This window comes from Mastacembelus armatus, chromosome 9 (genome assembly GCF_900324485.2).
Source record: "Mastacembelus armatus chromosome 9, fMasArm1.2, whole genome shotgun sequence".
NCBI lineage: Eukaryota > Metazoa > Chordata > Actinopteri > Synbranchiformes > Mastacembelidae > Mastacembelus > Mastacembelus armatus.
The window spans coordinates 11,489,179-11,510,305 of record NC_046641.1 but is presented as its reverse complement, the minus strand read 5'-3'; the positions used below and the strand labels follow the sequence as shown (position 1 = coordinate 11,510,305).

The 21,127-nt window shown below is 39.3% G+C and overlaps 1 protein-coding gene across 4 annotated transcripts in view; it reads right to left on the bottom strand.

The window, feature by feature from the left end:
• The window catches only part of edil3a (EGF-like repeats and discoidin I-like domains 3a), a 104,735-nt gene that overhangs the window by 26,646 nt on the left and 56,962 nt on the right, over nt 1-21,127 (bottom strand). For all 4 annotated transcript variants that reach the window (XM_026320726.1, XM_026320727.1, XM_026320728.1 and 1 more), the window contains 2 exons: nt 13,931-14,112; nt 1,892-2,047 (listed from right to left, as the gene is read on the bottom strand). In XM_026320726.1, coding sequence (XP_026176511.1) covers nt 1,892-2,047; nt 13,931-14,112 — 338 coding nt within the window. The remainder of the gene's footprint in view (nt 1-1,891; nt 2,048-13,930; nt 14,113-21,127) is intronic.

The following is a 21,127-nucleotide window of genomic DNA, read 5'->3' as shown; positions in this document are numbered from 1 at the left end:
ATTTATTAAAAAAGAAAAACTGAAATATCACATGGTCATAAGTATTCAGACCCTGTGCTCAGTATTGAGTAGAAGCACCCTTTTGAGCTAGTACAGCCATGAGTCTTCTTGGGAATGATGCAACAAGTTTTTCACACCTGGATTTGGGGATCCTCTGCCATTCTTCCTTGCAGATCCTCTCCAGTTCTGTCAGGTTGGATGGTGAATGTTGGTGGACAGCCATTTTCAGGTCTCTCCAGAGATGCTCAATTGGGTTTAGGTCAGGGCTCTGGCGGGGCCAGTCAATCACAGATCACAGAGTTGTTCCGAAGCCACTCCTTTGTTATTTTAGCTGTGTGCTTAGGGTCATTGTCCTGTTGAAAGGTGAACCTTCGGCCTAGTCTGAGGTCCTGAGCACTCTGGAAGAGGTTTTCTTCCAGGATATCTCTGTACTTGGCCGCATTCATCTTTCCTTCAATTGCAACCAGTCGTCCTGTCCCTGCAGCTGAAAAACACCCCCACAACATGATGCTCCCACCACCATGTTTCACTGTAGGGATTGTATTGGGCAGGTGATGAGCAGTGCCTGGTTTTCTTCACACATACCGCTTAGAATTAACGCCAAAAAGTTCAATCTTGGTCTCATCAGACCAGAGAATCTTATTTCTCATAGTCTGGGAGTCCTTCATGTGGTTTTTGGCAAACTCTATGCAGGCTTTCATGTGTCTTGCACTGAGGAGAGGCTTCCGTCGGGCCACTCTGCCATAAAGCCCCGACTGGTGGAGGGCTGCAGTGATAGTTGACTTTGTGGAACTTTCTCCCATCTCCCTACTGCATCTCTGGAGCTCAGCCACAGTGATCTTTGGGTTCTTCTTTACCTCTCTCACCAAGGCTCTTCTCCCACGATTGCTCAGTTTGGCTGGACGGCCAGGTCTAGGAAGAGTTCTGGTCGTCCCAAACTTTTTCCATTTGAGGATTATGGAGGCCACTGTGCTCTTAGGAACCTTGAGTGCTGCAGAAATTCTTTTGTAACCTTGGCCAGATCTGTGCCTTGCCACAATTCTGTCTCTGAGCTCCTTGGGCAGTTCCTTCGACCTCATGATTCTCATTTGCTCTGACATGCACTGTGAGCTGTAAGGTCTTATATAGACAGGTGTGTGCCTTTCCTAATCAAGTCCAATCAGTTCAATTAAACACAGCTGGACTCCAATGAAGGAGCAGAACCATCTCAAGGAGGATCAGAAGAAATGGACAGCATGTGAGTTAAATATGAGTGTCACTGCAAAGGGTCTGAATACTTATGACCATGTGATATTTCAGTTTTTCTTTTTTAATAAATTTGCAAAAATGTCTACATTTCAGTTTTTTTCTGTCAAGATGGGGTGCTGAGTGTACATTAATGAGAAATAAAATGAACTTTTTTGATTTTGGCAAATTTAAAAAAAAAAATTTAAAGGGGTCTGAATACTTTCCGTACCCACTGTATATCACAGAATTCTCAAGTCCAGGCTTATTGTTCCATGTAATCAATTCAGATGTTTGGATTGTCAGGGTCATTCGGAGCTCGGCCAAATGGAGGACAGCTACGGTGTGCTGTCAGGAATGATAGAACACTGTGTGGCCTATTTGGTGGCTGTTCATCCCCAAATAGTATAAAAATTCAATCTAGAAGTCATAAAAGTGGAAGGGTTGAGGGGCAACAAGATGGGCCCGGTGTGTGCTAGCTAATTAAAAAGCCATCTCATCATGTCCTCCACCCTGCCCTTGACTGAACGCATTGTCTCTAGTCACCGTGTGTTCACATGTATGAGTGTGTGACTGTCTGTGTATTAGAGTGTGAAAAGCTTAAGGGGAAGAGTGGAAAGATGAAAACGGACATGCATGTCTGTTTGTGCGCCTGTATGTGTCTCACCATGTCATCATCTTTGCCCTTGACTTTGTATGTTCTCCAGGTTTTCCCATCATCACTGTAGGCTACTTTGTAAGACTTGACATACTCCGGGCTGCCGATACGCTTTGCACCCTGGGTAATTAGGCCTGTTACCCTCATCCGCCTCTGCAGGTTTATCTGTGGAGTAAAGGAAAAATAAATGTAACTTCACTTTCAGACATTAACATCTTTGTCTGCCTTTGTGCATGAACAATGCAAGTCATGAGCATCAATTCACTTCCTTGTATCTGTTCTGTCAGCACCATCCATCTTATTCCGAAAGTCTGTGATCAAATGGAACATTTAATCAATCCTCACGGTCTGGATCCAGTCTGTCAACCTTCTACAGACTGTCAATATGGTGCCAATGTAAAGCAGCTTGGAAGGCCAAGACAAAAAGAGAGAACTAAGAAAGAGGAAAGTGATGAATGATTCCATAGATCCTACTTAGCACGCACAAAGCAGGATCATTATCTAAGCATGGCTGAAGTGTCAAACACCAGTTTAAAGCTGCCAATAAGTTTGCTTTTATCCTGCATTATTTTGGAGCATTGGTTGAGCATGTCCTCAGAAATTAATGCTGCACATCCATGACATACAGTGATCACTATAGGCAGAAAGTAGAATGTTTTCTGTGCCAGTTTCTATTTACATTGTGAAAAAGAAGAATTTCACAAAAAAGATATTTTTGACCATAACCTGGGCCCAGGTGCATATATTTTCATATCAACCAAAATAACACAAAGTACACAAGCAAACACAAGCATCGCAGCTGGTGTTTATGCATATGTGATGGGAAAATGCAGGTATATCAGGTTTGCTTTGACATGGCAGGCAAATTTGTATATTTATATATATATATATATATATATATATATATATATATATATATATATATATATATATATATATATATATATATATATAAGTATATTTCAGCAAAATTGAATTTTTTTTTTTTTTTTTTTAAACACACTTTCCTCTTACAATGTAGAAACAGGTAGCACGTTTACCAGGGTTGAGATTTGCAATCTTAGGATAGATTTTGTTGATTTTATATGCCAGTGTAAAGAATCAGAATGTTAACTGGTGATAACTGAACTAAAAATGCAGAGGGGAAATGACTTGATGGTCTTAATGATTACATAAGAACATTTTAGTTGCAATTTAAAAAAAAAAAAGTCAAATGTTAAAGAATAACACAGTTTGAATCATTCATATTTGATCATAGGAGTCACTGCTTATCACACTTCAACTGTTTGCTTTAATTGCAGCAAGCTTCAGAGACCTATGAGTAATGGCACTTCCATTTTATTCTATAGTCTATGTCATCAACCTGTCATTCCTGGTTGACTCCAAAAGTGCATCACCAACCATGTAATTCAGGTGAACTTGTGACTTGAGATGTCTCCAGAGTTATTGTGTTATATTGCTGTAACATTTGAGGGCAAAAGCTCACTTCACTGTGGAGAAGGATCTGGTGACTTTAACAGTGGTGCTGTGTTTGGGTGCACACTGTTCTCGCATGCACATATGAATATTGCCTTTTATTTTTTATAGTTAATATTAATATTGATTAAAAAAATATAAAGCAAAATAACAGAAAGCATTTCAGTGTTAAAATACTGCCATTTACCTGATACAGTCTGTAACAAATGAGCTAAAGAAAAAAAAACCTGATGGTGACAATTATTCAGTAATCATTTTGGCTCTATATGCACCATATAAAGCTGCTTCATTTTCAGGAGAAAGACACTGGCTGATGAAGCTCACTCTGACAAAATATAGCACGCAGCTGTCTAGCTTTCTATAGTAGCAGAACTGAAGGCTAGAAATAATATAGGATTGAGTGAGGATTAAGCAAAGGGCCATTAACCTGGGATTGCCAACCTCTTTCCCCCCTAAAAATGCAGACTATAACAGAATTTGAATTACTTTCATCAAATGTAGTAGAACTGCTCAAGGTGGTATATTTTCTTACCGTTTCATTTTTAACATCATGCATTCAAGTCAGGAAAATCCATAACATAATGGGATATTGCAAAAAAAACAAACAAGTGTGTATTTCATTTGAAGTCAGTTTCTATTTAAGAACATGAACCATTTTCAAGCTGATCCATGAGAAATGGAAGCCTAACTTCACTGACAATGTGATCACATTCAGGATGGCACTTGAGCTCATTTTCCAGTGCAGAAATGGTAGTATTACTATAAAGTAAGGCAATTTACAAGTAAAATATTTGAGAGCAAAAGCTCAAACAGATAGGCTGAGCCCACTAAATCATACTCTCCTTTTATTGCTGATGAAAAAACTCTTCAGCTCTGCCTGCTATCGACATTAGAGATTTAAGTATTGGCTCCTACGGATCCAGCACAGAAAAGAACAGTTTATATTCACCGATCTTGTCTGAACCGTGAAGATATAATGGAGTAATACATAATAATTCTATTGCAGTGTGGATTTCCTTTCTGCTTTCCATTTGTATTGACAAGACTGAATTACATATATATATATATTTTTCTAACTACTTAAACCAGGGTAACAAATTAATTATACATGAAAAGTCCTCTTCGAGCACTCGAGCTGCAATGACCCACTCTTCCTCATTTACCGCATTTCTTCACTCTTCTCAGTTTTCTCCACAGAGATAGATACGTCTTACACTAATTAGAAGCCCTGTCACAAAAAGGCCATCGCTGGGGTAATTTGGGGGTGATCCTTCATGTTTTTAATGACCACTCAGAAAAACGCCTCAGTCACTTAGCCGCTAACCGTGATGCATTTATTTGTCTGAATGAGGCATCGCTGGAAACATGTAGTGTGCAGACCTTTCTCTCCAGGCTTGTATGTGTCAGTTTTAATGAAAATACCTCAGTGTAAGAGACAACCTAAATCACCTGCAATACATGTAAAGCACACACATACACATACACACACACACAACAATCAGGCTCAATTGAAAGAATATCCTGTGTTTCATGTTAATCTTGAGTGATTTTTCCATTACGTCCTCAGCTGCAATGCTTGTGCACTGTCAGGTAACCTTTCTTTCTCTAACCCTCATCCCTCGATCCTTTAGCCCCCTTTTCTGTGTGACTATATGTTCCAAACACACAAACTACTGGTATATTTATCTGTGTGAAACCACAGCGTGGAAGTCTGATTAGGATGGGAGGATACAAACTACATAATAAAGCTTAAGTTTACCTACCTACATTTAAAGGGCTGTTCCAATTTTAAAACCTGGGTCACGAGATAAATGCAGCCAGATACATAGAGGACTTTGATGTAAACCTGCTACATAGTGTACCTGACCTCGGAGCACGACAGTGACCCAAAGTAAACAGCCAACGCTGGAGTGGCCTCAGGGCAAGTGTCTGACTTTATGGAAAATTAGTCTTTGAAAGAACAAAAGCAAAAATACACTAAATATAAAACAGTTAAAAGACCAACACCAAAACTACAAGTGAGTAATTAATAGAACAATATATGGCCGTGGACACAAAAGACTTCCTGAATCTATCAGTCTTCGCTTTAGGAGGAATTAGTCTGTGGCTGAGTTAACTTCCCATTTGCCACAGGTCTTCATGAAGTGGGTGGGCAGGATTGTTCAGTATGAAGTTGATTTTGTCCACCATCCTCCTCTCTGCCACAGCCTCCAGACTGTCCAGTTACAGTCTAACAACAGATTTTGATTTGGCCTTCCTGATCAACTTATTTAGTCTGTTGGCCTCACCAGCCTTGATGCCACCTCCCCAGCACACAACTGCAAAAAACAGTGCTACTACAGACTGACAGAAAATCTTCAGTAGCTTGTTGCACACGCCAAAGGAACAGAGTCTCCTGAGGAAGAAAAGTGTGCTCTGTCGTTTCTTGAAGAGTGCGTTTGTATTATTTGACCAGTCCAGTTTGTTGTTAATGTGGACTCCAAGATAGGAGTCCACAATCTCTACTTCCTCTCCAAGAATGGAGACAGGGACTGGGGTCTTCCTGCTCCTCCTAAAGTCCACCACCAGTTCTCTGGTTTTGCTGATATTGAGGTTTAGGCAGTTGTTGTTACACCAATCAACAAAGCTTTTTATCAAGTGTCTGTATTCCTCCTTGTTATTACTGTTGATGCATCCAATGATTGAGGAGTCATCAGAGAACTTCTGGAGGTGACAGGTTCCTAAGTTGTAATGGAAATCTGATGTGTAGGGTGTAAACAGGAATGGTGCTGTTTACAGTTCCTTGGGGTGCTGCACATCACCACATCAGATATGCAGCCATCTAAGTGAACAAACTGTGGCCGCCCAGTGAGGTAGTCTGTGATCCACTCCACCATGTCTGCGGGAACTTCCATATCCTGCATCTTTGCACTGAGCAGGTGGGGCTAAATAGTGTTGAAAGCAATAGTGTTGCAGGACCAGTCTCTCAAACACTTTCATGGGATGTGATGTTAGCGCTACTGGTCTGAAGTTACTAAGGGTACTGGGGCGGACTCTTTTTTGTAATGGGACAATACAGGAAGTTTTCAATAACTTAGGCACCTTTTGAGTTTCAGAGAGAGGTTGAAGAGGTGCTGAAAAACCTCTGCAAGCTGTACAGCACACACCTTAAGTACTCTGGGACTGATCTCATCTGGTCCTTTTGCTTTGTTGGTCTTTAGTTTGGATAGTTCCTTCCTCATCTGTTCTGTGGCAAAGACTGGGCCACTATATACTGTGTTGATGAGGAGTCAGAGGGTAGAGAAAAAAACTTTGTTGATTAGAATCATTGTTGGTTCAACATTTGCGGACACCACTTTGAAATCTGGAAAGTCAAAAATGCCATTTTTGCCAATTTTATATATATTACATATATATATTTATATTTATATAATATATAGAAATATAAGTTTGTTTGTTTTTTTTGGATGAAGATCAAGGCAGCGGAATCTGTGATGTCACAAAGGACACACACACGCACATCAGAGAAGCAATATTGAAGAAGTCCATCAAAAATCTGTAAAAAATGGAAGAATCCGTCATAGGAAATACACCTCCTATATCGTTTTACCACAGTGTACTGGAGGTACAAATAAGGAATGAAATGAAGGACAGCGAAGCAATGCTTATCAGGAGTCAAACTGAGGGCAGAGTCTACCTAGATATCCATGAGGATTTGCTAGCTGACTACCTTGATGAGAAGGAGCAGATGCAGAAGACAATCTGTCAGCTGAAAGCTCTGCTAGAAGAAACTGAGGCTAAAAGATGAGCTGACAAAGGCCATGAAGAGAGAGCAGCAGACCAAAAGCACCCGGGACCTGCAGATCGAATTCAAATTTGCCAATCAACAGAATAGAGGTCAGTCAAACTCACCTGGAGGAGGCAACAAACTGACTGCTGCTCTGAAGGAAGCAGAGCAGCAGTTAAACGCTGAGCGCGCCCAATGGGAGGAGGACAACTTGTCAGTTGAGGCAGATGTGACCATCTACAAAAACCACTATCTTTCCTAACTGAAGATCTAAAGATCTCAAGTTTGAGACTGCTCTAAGAGAAGCCAATGATCAGCTGCAGCGTGAACGTCTTCAGTGACAGCAGGAGAAAAATAAGCTCAATGCTGCTCTGGAGGAGGAAGAGCAGCATTTGGAGTCTGAACATCTCCAGTGGCAGCAGGACAAGCTTTCCCTCCAGGCAGGGGCTGGAAACATCCCAAAGCCTCTATGTTTCCCAACAGGAGATGTTTGAACAAGAGAAGACCAAGCTTCAGACGGCTCTAAAAACAGCCAGGGATCAGCTGGAGAGTGACAGTCTTCAGTGGCAGCAGGAGAAAACCTCCCTGCTGGAGAAATTCAGCAAGACTCTGCAGAAAAAGGAGCAGCAGTAGGAGACAACAGAGCAGTTTTTGAGAGACCAACTAAGCGCTTGAGATCAAACTGGATAAAAAGAAAAATAAATGGTACAGAAAATGAATCCCCATGGTCAGCAATATAAAATGAAAACACAAATACATCCTTATTTGTATATTTCTGAGGACTATTCAGTACAAACTATTCAGTACAAACAAGTATAATGGATAAGGAGTCGGACTTGTAACCTGAAAATTGCAGGTTTGAGTCTCAGGTCCGGCAGGAATTGTCGGTGGGACGAAGTGAATAGCCTGCGCCCTGTCCACCTTCAATACCACGACTGAGATGAGACCCTTGAGCAAGGCACCAGACCCCAACTGCTCCCCGTGCGCTGCAGCACTGGCTGCCCATTGCTCCAGGTGTGTGTTCACTGCTGTGTGTGGGCACTTTGGGTGGTAATGCAGTTTCCCCATTGTGGGACTAATAAGGCTAATAACTGAAACTTAAACTTAAGAGAGACCTGTTTGTACACCAGAAAAGTTTGCTCCTCACAAATATACAGGTGCAGCCCCCAGCCGTCTGTGGAGAGGAGATCTCTCTCTGAATTGCCTTTCCCGAGGTTTCTTCCTGTCTTCATGGGGAGTTTGTCCTCATCTTCTTAGGGAGCTTGGGTTGGGCATTTATTGCTAATCTGGATCCAAATTAAAACATCTATTTCATTTGTGCATTAAAAATTTAAGCAAATTTAAATTAATAAAATATTAATTGAAATTCATATTAATTGAAAAATAAAAAATAATAGCATATTTGCACATGTTTGGTTGAAAGGTTGAAAAGCACAGATGAAAAAGCACATGATTTTCAACCTTCAGTTTAAAACAATAAAATCAAAGTGGCATTAAATTTGTACTGCACAAGATGTAATCAACTTGTGTGCTCCTGCCTCCACTCTTATATGTCGCCCTATGCTCCTCCCTTTTCTGGAAAAATGTGTTCACTACAGCCATTTCCATCCTTTTTGCGAAGTCTACCACCATCTGTCCTTCTGCATTCCTGTCCTGCATCCAAAACTTACCCATCACTTCCTCATCACTTCTGTTTCCCTCACCAACATGTCCGTTGAAGTCTGCCCCAATCACCACTCTCTCACCACTAGGGAGACCCTGAATCACCTCATCCATCTCCCTCCAGAATTTCTCCTTCTCTTCTAACTCTCATCCTACCTGTGGGTCATAACCACTGACAACATTCAACATCACACCTTCAACTTCCAGCTTCAGACTCATCACCCTATCTGACACTCTGCTCACCTCCAGAACATTCCTAGCAAAATCCTCCTTCAGGATAACTCCTACTCCATTCCTCTTTCCATCCACACCATGATAAAACAGCTTGAACCCTGCTCCTAATCTATAGGCCTTGCTACCTTTCCACCTGGTCTCCTGAACACACAAGATGTCCACCTTTCTTCTCTCCATCATATCAGCCAACTCTCTAGTTTTCCCTGACAGACTCCCTACATCCAAAGTCCCTACTATAAGTCCTACACTCCTGCCCTTCCTCTTCTCTCTTTGCCTATGAACACGCCTTCCTCCTCTCCTTCTTCGACCAACATTAGCCCAGTTTCCACTGGCACACTGTAACTGCACCAGTGACGGTCGTTGTTAACCCGGGTAGCGACCGATCTGGTATGGAAGTCATATTTGTGATTCGCATGTTTGATTTGGCTTAAATTTTACGTTGGATGTCCTTCCTGACACAACCCTCTGCATTTACCTGGACTTGGGACCAGCACATGAAGACACTGGATTGTGCCCCCTTGTGGTTGCATTTGCCCCCACTGTGGTGCCATTATCATTGGATATCATTATATCTTTTATATATATATATATATATATATATTTATATATATATATATATAATAAACATATTTATTATTATAATTATATTATATATAATATCATTGCATTGACTAGAACTTTTTTGAAGTGTTCTGTATTAAAAAAAAGCATGCCCCCAAAACATTTTTGTTTTCAAACTGTATTTGCAAAACAAAGACAGTTTGCATAGTGTGTTTTAACCCATCTTTTCTCTGAAAAACATTCACTACTGTGAGAAAAGCTTCAGCATGTAACCGCTGTCCTGTACCATCAGGGCACACTATTTTTAAGCAGCCCTGATATAATTGGGAATGATTTTCTTTACATTACTTTTAAGAAAATTATCAATTTTAGATCTTGATCAACACATTTCTTTATACACAGTATATACACTAGTTATACCACAGTGCCCAGATTCTGTATTTTGGTGAAAGCAACAATACCACAGTGTAAAAACATGATTAGAATCATATGCACGTCTTTATATTATATTATATTATAATTTCTGATGCATTATGATGTGAATCACTTTAATGTTGCATCTTAAATACTTATAATTTGAATTACTTTACATATTTCTGGGTAGTTTGTGAATATCACACTCATTGCACTGTGTTCTGTATTATTATCTGCTAATCAGATAAAAGAGAAGTAAAATGTACAATAAAGAAAATGGGATGTTATTCACAGTGAACAAAGTCACAACTCTCTACTAACCAGTGAAAAACAACATGAAATAGCTTTTTTATACTACATTAAATGTTCTCCAGAGCCCATTAGGCTATATTTAAAAAAAAAAAAAAAAAATGGAGCTTACTACACAGTGGTTATCTCTCCAGATATTTATATTACTAAGATCACTGTCACTAAATATAATCATAACAGCAGATCTCATGTGAGATCACATGCATAAAAAGGTCAAGAGCATGGAACGTGAAAAGATACCCAGTGTGATTACACAGAGATCAACATTGTTCAGGGAATTGCAGCTGTAGTGTAACAATTAGACTGTCCTTGAAAATGCCTTCTCTCTCTCTCTCTCTCTCTCTCTCTCTCTCTTTCTCTCTCACACACACACACACACACTTAACAAACCTTATCTCTGTCATTGTTCTCTTTAGCTGTAACTTATATGTACAGACATTAGGTACATATTCAGATTGGAGTCATTTCCTTCCTTCTTTTTGGTTGATTTGATTTTTCATGTGAAAGTTTCAGTTGTGACTAGTTACTCTTCACAAGAGTGGCCACTCAACTACTATCCCTCCCACAAGAGTAACAGCCAATTATATTAAATCAGGTTATCACTGTGATTAGTCAAAGGGAAATTGGAAAATCTTAAATGATGTGAAGAAAAGGCCCAGATCTAAAATCCACTGAGATGTCGTGGCAGGACCCACCAGCGTGAGTGCATTGAAGCAGCTCTGCTACGCCAGCGATGCAGTGATGTGTTACTCAAAGTAGACATCAGGTTATCACTTGCAGTGCTTGAGGTGAGGCATTACATTTCAGAACTGGGTAAGTAAAAATAACTTTTGGCATGAATCTGAGTGCAAAAATGTACTGCAGTATTTTATGTACTGACGTATATGTATGTATATGTTTTGTTCAGTTAGTGTTGATTGTGTGACTTTAAAACAAACTGTGATGGAAATGCATTGTCAGGGTCACATCTAGACCACACAACAGACTAGATATTTTCATTACCTAAGGCTGAGATGAAAAGGGAGAAGCTTATCAGACATATTTATAATTAGAGTCTAAGCTAGTTTTATTTATACATAGTCAAATGCTAGCAAATGTGAGCACACAAATAGAGTTCAGTCATTATGTCATTAACTGTTTAGCTTCCATGGAGTTTTGTATGAACCCTCTTAGCCATCACAATTGATTTAGATTGTGTCACTCTTCCACCACAGCCGGCTGCTGCTATTTTTTTTTTTTTTTTTTGTTGATATTGGTCAGACCGGCAGCATATTTCCCTTGAGTGTTCAAATGCAATTTTATGTGTGAGCTAGTCATGGCAAGGCTGTGGAAACCTGATATTCTCACAGTGCACAGATGTGTAAACAGGAGCAAGCCTGCATGCACGCACGCAGTCGCACACAATCCGCAAAAACACACAAACAATACGTATACAGTGTTTGCATGCTTAGTCGGTAAATTTAAGATGCATTATTCAAGTAGGCTGCTCTATGTTTGATTTACTCATTGAGGTTGAGGCAAAGAGAGCTGAACATCCAAAGACACATACTGCGTCAGAGAAATCCTTACAAATAGCCAAAGAAATCTGGTCTGTATTCTGATAGGGTTGTCATCTGTCAGTGTAACCTGTTTCACATGGCAGACATGCAGAGTCATGCTACTTCACTCTAGACCAAGGCACACCACCAACTCCTTAGCGTAATCCCAAAACACTGACACAACTACAGACCTGTGTACTCACGTCCCAATTATCCAGGCCCTCTGTAGAAACACACAGTGCCTACAGCATCCTATGCAACATCCCACATGGCGTCATTAAAGTCAAACAAACTGCGGGAATGTCTGATGTTGCATTCTCCTCACCCTTCTCCATGTGCCAGGCTCCTTTTCTTTTACTCATGTCTGCTGTGTTTTTGACTCCCTTTTTCCTTTTTTTACAAATCCATTTTTACCCTGTCTTACTATTCTCTTGTTGTTAGGTACAGCTTCACTTTCTCCATCATGCTGTCACAGTGCAGTATGTTTTCCTATTATATTTTGTTCACGGTTCGCTGCCCGTTTATCATGTATCTGATAGCAGCTTGCTTCAAAAGTTGCTGTCAGAGTTTCTGTTGCCACAAAAGTTACTCAAAAGTAAGGAGATGTAACAAAGCTGAAAAATCATCATTCATTTATGCTTAATTATGAAGTAATTAGCTAAATTATTAATTAGACCCTATATTTCTATCTGGGCAGTACAATCTGCAGCACAGGACCAAGCCTTGGAAGAGGACTGGAGTTGAGGGCAAATTTATACAGTATATCATAGCTATACATCATCTGACAGTTGTTTTATATGCCACAGCCTTTGCAGAGCAGGGTCTTGATGTATGACTAGTTGCCCAACATAAATCCAGAAAATCAGCTCCACACTGGTCTGTGCCCCATACAATCAAGCCAGATCCCTGCAGGTAAGGAAGGTTGCAGAAACTTTAATATTATTACTTAAATTATTGCTTGATGCAATGAAATCTACTACATAGGTTATTAGGATTGAGATTAGGTAATAATTTCATGTAGCAAATCATTATTTAGGATTGAAACAGTTCCAGAAATAAGAGCAATGACATCTGGGTGGGGCGAGCTTTGCGAGGAGAGAAGCTTGGGATCTGATGTGCGGGGGATGTGCACTGATGTGCAGGAATAATTCACCGGGCAATCTATTGCATTGATCTGTCTATGTAGCTCTTTAACAATAAGCACTGACTAATGGCACAGCATGAAGGTTAATTTTAACAAAGCCTAGAGAAGAACTGCATTTATTATTGCTTTGCTGCTGCAAAACATCTCATTTCATTTCACAATTCTCAGGACTGGATGGAGAAACCCTAGGTGGTCACAGAGACATCAAGAGCCACTGCATTGTTAAGATGAATTACATTTTTTTATGGATAACAGGAAAATTACTTTAACTGTCAACTGTTGTATTATAAATCAAGTCTCCCCCTTGACAGCACGGTCATTTGCATGTCAGAATTTACACGAGATATAAAGAAAACTGCATCAATTCATTGAAATATTACAATAATGCACACCATAGCTTTGTTGCTAGGGAACCTCTATTGCTAAGCTCAATTTATGACACAAAATACAGCATATGTGAAAAAAAAAAAAAAAAACCCGGCTACGACTGTGAGCATGTCACAACTAAATGTCAACACGGTTCAGTAACTGTTAGCAAATCATCACCACAAAGTGAAATGCAGCGGCTACTGGCTGAAAATGGTTGTGCCCTCTCACATTGTTCCTCACACTTGAGTACACCTGCATCTGTTCCACCCCCCACTTACACGTTTTATGTCTCTTTATTACCTGTGAGTGAGTCGTTAATTTTACAGTATGTGTAATTAACTCTGTAAGTTAAAACTGTTTTCTCACAGTCACCAGTTATACAAGCCATCTACGACAAGTAAGTGACGTTGTACGGTACAAAGCATATAATAATACAAGTCAAACAATATTATTTAAAGTGACAAACAAAACATACAAAGTGTATGTAAACATTAATATTGTGCCTGTGTCTTATTTCATTTGTATCTGATCCTGGACTTGTTTTGCATGCCGCCCATCCTGTCATCACGCCTTACCTGGATCCACGGCCATCTGTCATTTTCGGCTGCAGTCCAGGCGTTGACCAGGCCCTTCTTGTTAAGACGTGCAAAGTACGGGTACCACTTCTGCAAGCCAAAGAGAGCGCGGTGGGTAGAAGAGGCTGTTATCTGTTGGTTGGAGATTATTCCACCCTCCATGCCCAGTGGACCAGAGCATTCTGAACACAGAAAGGGAGAAAGAGACAGACACATGTTCAAATAACTTTAGGACCTAAAACTGTTTGCAACTCAGGCCTTGGAATGCATATAGATTTTCAAAAATACCACAAATACTGTGCTTTGTAATGTCATTGTATATATCCTTCACATCTTGTTTTGTCTTGTTTCATTCTTCTTTTCAGTGTTTCCACTTCACAGTTGACATCTTTGTTTGAAACCTTGTCTCTTCTACTTTCCATTAAAACTGCAGCTTTCCACTCTCTGGCATATGTTTGTGATGGCTTCCTATAGTGACTTTTTCTTTAAGGAAATGTTCACCATGACTCTTTGCTCTCACAATAAATACTGTTTTGACTCATCACAAGAAAACCCATAATGTTTACATTATGGCAAAATCCTTTAGAATCAGAGCTGTCAACACGAGGAGTCTGCTTCGTTTTCCTGTTTCCTCTACATCTGAGTGACAAGTTCATCTCCTCCACCAGTAACGGGGAGCTTCAGCCACTGCTGGACAGCATCATCGCCAAAGTCCACAGTCTTTGTAAAAGATTTCTATATCCAGCAGGATGCAGCATCAAAGTGCGAGAGCCCAGCAACAATATCATCAGACAAAAGCACAGTCTTTTCTTCTTTAAGCAGCTTCTTGTCCTTCTTAATCCTAATTGGTATGTCCAGGCACATGAGAGTTATTTTAATGGACATACCTGTAGTGAAATGTTTATCTAATAAAGAATGTATCGTTCTGAAAAACAAGCACTTTCTTTGGGGTTACATTTTCAAAACGTTTATTGCAAAATCACACACATACATAACACACATACACTGAATAAACAGATGGAAAGGGGCATGTATCCATAGGGGATGGATAAATATAGCACATCCTACACATATAGATATGCCTAAAATTCAAAGACAAAAGAAGTTTCCACTACAAATTAACTCTTCTTAATTGCTCACCTTCACACAAAACATATGGTATTCTATAAAAATAAATATGTGAAATTCCACCAGCACAACAGGTTCAATTATGATGTGGTATGCATGAAAATGTATAATTATAATTAGAGTATATGATTATAAAGTAACAGCAGCCTGTAAAAGTTGGTGGTAAAGGTGTGCAAAAAAAAAAAAAAACCTGTTGTATATTTGCATAAACAGTTGGTTATCTAGGCCTTCAGAGTCCTTCAGCCTTAATGAAGTGTGTTGCAAAATTGTGCAACTGCACTGAAACTGTCTCCACTGGATAGAATTCAAGTGGTAATATGCAACTTTTTTACTAACAAATAACTTAGAAAGTGGCTTCCCATGCTGTGCAAGTTGAGCACAGCAAAAACAGCTGAGAGGTGACACAAAGTCAGTTTGAATACTGTTTTGCAGTGAGGATGCAAACACCCCCACATCATTACATTTCTTCTAGCCCACAGAGTCTAATAAACATAAAGAGCATCACAGGTGCATTGTGTTGTATTAGCTTCGTTTGACTGTTTTAAGTTTTAATTAGTGAAGCATATATTCGACTAATTGCAAGCAAGCATATCGCTTATGTCAACTATATGCCAAGCATATAAAGTAGCTGACACAAAATGCAAGGCACTGCAGCATTAAAGCATTATTTTCCGTTTTCAAATCTATCCTAGTGCAATGAATACTCTACAATTCTGCAGCTATAATTTCTCAACTTTAGTACCCTTTTCACTGGTTAAGGATTGCTGGATGGTATTTCAGTTTTTTTTTTTTATAGCCACTTTTTTATATAGTACCTAAAATTCAAAAACTGTTTTTTTTTCCCCACTGCCTTTTTGTATTGTATTACCTCAATAAACAGAAAGGGATTCCTCCTACTCTTTGTATTTATTTCTAATGACAGCAGGGATAAAAGTGATTAGAGTAATAAAACAATAAAAGAGAGGGCACTGAATGTATTATGCTTCTTTTTGTCAACAGTGTTGAATTGGATTAAAATTTAATCAGCCATTTTGATTTCTCTGGTGAGCGTGCCTCTGGTCACAGAAGATTAAAGCTACTGTGTGCAAGACCTTAAGAACAGTGTGGTGTAAGCTGGGAGAACCTGGTTGTGTCCCAAAAGTATGTGGACATATCAAGAAAAGAGTTCAGTCAGAGGCACTGCTGTCTGAGCTATATGTGTCAGTGTAAACCAACCTTCAGGGGAAGCCTGGAGCAATGGCTGTGATGTCATCTTTACCATTTAAGCAAAACACCTTGTGTGTTTCAAGCTCAGCACTGGCACACAGACAGACAAGACACACACACACACACCTACCAGCACACCATGAAACTGGCAATGCTGAGAGCTGGGAGAAGAGCTAAGAGTCAGAGAAGAATGGAACAGTGAAAACAATCCTACTTATCCAGCTGCAAAACAATGGAGTTCTAGGTAACAGGGAGCCAGGAAGATGGTGAGTAATGTTTGAGGTCAGTCCAGAGGGACTGGAGGAGGGCAAAGAGTATATATACACATATATATATATATATATATATATATATATATATATATATATATATATATGTGTGTGTGCGTGGGTGTGTGTGCGTGTGTGTGTGTGTGTGTGTGTGTATTGACAGAGATGTGTTGATATATTCCAGTATGTTAAATCACTCTTGCTTCACTAGTTCTTCCTTGTGTGTGTGACTCACTGCCTCCTGACTGATGAGAAGATGGTGTAGGTGGATGCAGAGGCCTACTGCTGAAACTAAAACAAGCTGAATTTCCAGTATTTGATGGTTGAACCTAATTCAGCCATCTTAAAGTCTTATTGAGGATAAACCGCTTTTATCTTGAGATGTGATAGATCAGTTTAAACCAAAGGCACTGGAGGAAAAAGTGCGAGCAGAGGAGTTTCGAAAATGATCAGTATTTTCTAGTGATTCCAGTTGCGTTGAGTTTTAGCATTGTAACCCTAATCTTTGGAATTCAGAGACAATTCATATCTGTTAATTTTAGCAATTCTCTTTCCTTAACACAGAACATCAGCAAAATACAGTACATGTATATAAAAATCGAACTGTATGAACAGTCTACAAAACTGGAAAAAACATCCCCTGGGCTGGTGAGCAACTGAATAGAATTGATTCATTTCATTATATAATTTTTAGCCATAACCATGAAAATAAACAAGCAATATATATTTCAAAACCTAAGGGTATGTTTGTAGCCTCAGCAATCAATTCCACTCAAAAGTGAAGTGATAGGAAAATGTCTTTAGGTTCTGCATTAAGTTAAACAAGTGCCCCCATGAAATGGCACAATGCACTGGGCATATGTTTTGTTTTATTTTTTATTCTTTTCTAAGTACAGTTTATTAAGAGTATTTACTCAACCTAGCGGCTCTGTAAGCCTTTACCTAAGACATTGGGTCTTGAGCTAAACACCGACATCAGCATGCTCAAAATGCACAGATCACAGAAAGAAACAACCTGACTATGAGGCGACAGTGCCATCCTCTGCCTCACCATGCAACCCTGCTAAGTATTATTTGGCAGTAAACATCAAATAGAGCTACTGTACAAATGCGTCTTGTAGATGTTAAGGTATTTTTTTCTTGTCCAAATGTCAAGAATGTAAAAGTAAGTTAAATCAAATCAACATAGATTTTCTTTAGGAACTCTCACAATTATTTTAGCACCAGCAGCAAAGTGGCAAGTACGCTGCTTTAAGCCCTGAAACAAAAATATGTTATCTATTTTTTTCATGTTACGACTTGACGTCAGGGCTGAGGTACAATGTTCCACAAACAAAACATTGTATTTGTCTAGATGTTATACCTCCTGGGCAGCTCTCTTGTAACATATTCTATGTCGAAGTTGTGGCACTTGCACTTGCAAAGCCGTGGCCCTCCGCACCTTGCGGCAGTGACGGGCCACTCTTAACGAGCTGCCTGCCAGTGGTCCAGCAGAGCAGCGGAGGCGGCTAGCCCCCAGGCCGTGGCCTGCTGGCCCCTGTGCATACATCAGCCCTGTGACAGAACACATCACTAACACCACTGCTATCCTGACGTGACGGCTGAATCCATCTCCCACATTCCTTACCTACAGCCTAAACAAATAAGAGCCCCAGTGAAATTAATGCCAGCAATACTAATGAGCATGCAGCAGAAAGACGGGATAAGTAAAAGAATAATACACACACAAAACAGACATGAGCCATAGAGCAAAGGTTCTAAAGGTGACTAAGGAGACTAATGAGGGAAATGCACGTATAATATGTTGATATACGGAGTGTGCCAGCATTTGTGTGCACACACTCATATGCAGTTATGCACAGTAAGAGTAGGATGACTAAATATACATTTTCAGTTGTGTTCTATACACACACATGTATAGCCTAATCTGAGCTGGCTGACAAAAATGAAATCGGACTTGGTGGCTTTTGGCTTTTCATGGCTTGAGCAACGTTCGCATGCTTTTGGGAAATTCTGAACAGTCATCACCTTTCCTCAACATTGAATCTTTTATCCCACATTACTCTGAACAATCCCAGTAGTAACAATCCCAAATTTGTTCAATAGAAAGGCTGAGGCAGCTTATACCAGTTGTTCCCTGAGTGTACTTTATGACTTCTTGTGTACTTTACTGGTTTTCATGTTGGCGAGTGACAGATGTGATTCTTCTCATTTTCCATCCAGAAAATAGAAAGTCCTAAAACTATTTCAGGGCAATAGTATACTCATTGAACAGGCAAAGGCAAAAAGATATATCTAAATTTAGATATTCTAAAATTTATTTTCTTACATAAAGAAGCCTTGTCAGAAAACACACAGCTCAGTCTGAAAGCATTAGAACTGTGATATGTTTGGCTCTACACCAGCACAATGGATTTCAAATGACATAAAAAAACCAAGGTTATAGCATTGACTTTTAGCTTAAGGGGTGTTGAGAGTTGTTTACATCTATGTTAGACAAGCAGTGTAGGACTGATGGCTCTTTTTACCCCTGGGGTAAATGTATAAAAAGGACTATAGTTTCTATACAATTTATCTGCTCTGGATGTAAACATCATCAAATTAAAGGTGAGAGTCAGCAGTTTCACTTTATGGTCACTGTTTTATGTTAAATCTATCATGGTGAAGTACAGTACATATAAGTTCAATCGAACTAGAATAGACTAAATCCATCTCCTTGAGTTTTTCACTCACTATAAAAATCTAATTCGGCTGTGCTTCTTGACTCTTGTCACAAAATTCCTTCTGCTTTTTGTTATTCTTTTCTGCTGTTCCAATACAAACTTGTTCAAAATTTCTAGTTGCAGAGGTAAAGTCTATTGTAGAACTGTGGTGTACCTAAGATAGAAAATCTGATGAATGAAACTGAGTAGCAGTGCAAGGGGGACTCATGGCTCCAACAAGTCCACTGATACATTAATCCTAGTATGTTCCTAGACTGAGCAGACAAAATCCCTACAACAGCATAATAAACACATGAAACCCCTTTGAGCTCTCAGGCGTCTCGCAAAAAAGAAAACCACTTCTGATAAGACAGAAGTAAGCTCTCTTTCTTTCCATGTGGCCAGTGGGCAAAAACATAAAAAATAAAAATAAAAAGGAGGTTTGCAAGAAGAAAGTACCCGTGACTTCTTAACAGTAAAAGGTTTTAACTACTATGCTTTAGGGTTTGTTGTGTTTGTCTGAACAGGAAGAATGTGTTTTTTTTTTTTTTGGTTAATGTTTTTTAATATAATGAGAAATTTAGAATTAGTTTATGATGTAAAGGCAAAGGCAAATTTATTTGTATAGCACCATTCATACACTACGCAAGTCAAAGTGCTTTACAAGGCATGTAATTACATTCGAAGGATGGAAAAGAGCATTTAAAAACAAAGACATTTAAAATAAAATAAATGTAAATAAAATAAAGTAAATTAAAATAAGATGTAAAAGCACATTAACAAAACAAGGATGAACAATTATTTGAAGGCAGCAGTAAACAACAGTGTTTTCAGTCCGGATTTGGATGAGCTGACAGTTTGAGCAGACCTCAGGTGTTCAGGAACTTTGTTCCACAAGTGAGGAGCATAATAAATGAATGCTGCTTCACTTTGTTTGGTTCTGGTTCTGGGAACACACAGTAGACCTGTCCCAGATGAACTGAGGGGTCTGGAAACCTCATAGGGAACTAATACATCTTGAATATATTTTGGTCCACAACCATTTAGTGCTTTATAAACTAGCAATAAGATTTTAAAATCTATCCTTTGACGAACACGAAGCCAGTGTAGTGATCTGAGAACTGGTGTGATATGGTCCAGTTTCCTGGTGTTTGTAAGGACTCTGGCAGCAGCATTCTGGATTAGCTGCAGCTGCCTGATTGACTTTTTGCTAAGACCTGTGAACAAGCCATTACAATAATCTAACCTACTGAAGATAAATGCATGAACAAGTTTTTCTGCATCTTGTTTAGACAGAAAACCTTTTATTCTAGCAATGTTTTTCAGGTGGTAATAGGAAGATTTAGTGATGGATTTTAAGTGGTTGTTAAAATTCAGGTCTGAGTCAATGATTACACCAAGGTTTCTGGCTTGATTTGTAGCTTTCAATGACATGGAGTCAAGGTGAGCAATGACCTTTGACCTTTCATTTTTGGGGCCAAAAACAATCATTTCTGTCTTGTCTGTACTGAGCTGGAGAAAATTCTGGCGCATCCATTCTTTGACTTGATTAATACACTCACATAATGAAATTAGAGGACTATAATCATGAGATGATACATAAAGTTGGGTGTCATCTGCATAGGTATGGTAGTCAGTGTTGTAGTATTCCATAATCTGAGCAAGGGGCAGCATGTAGATATTGAAACGATATGTAAATGAAACTTAAATAAATGGTCTGTGCATACTTTTGCATATTTTATGTTGTTTAGATCTTGCATTCAATTACGACAATGGTGTCTTTTTAACTAATAAGCATATGCTTGTTATCAGTCCCTTAACAAAACCAGCATGAAGAAACAGCATGTTTGGGTGTTGTACTTTTTCTTTTCAAATTGTTGTTTAAGGATTAG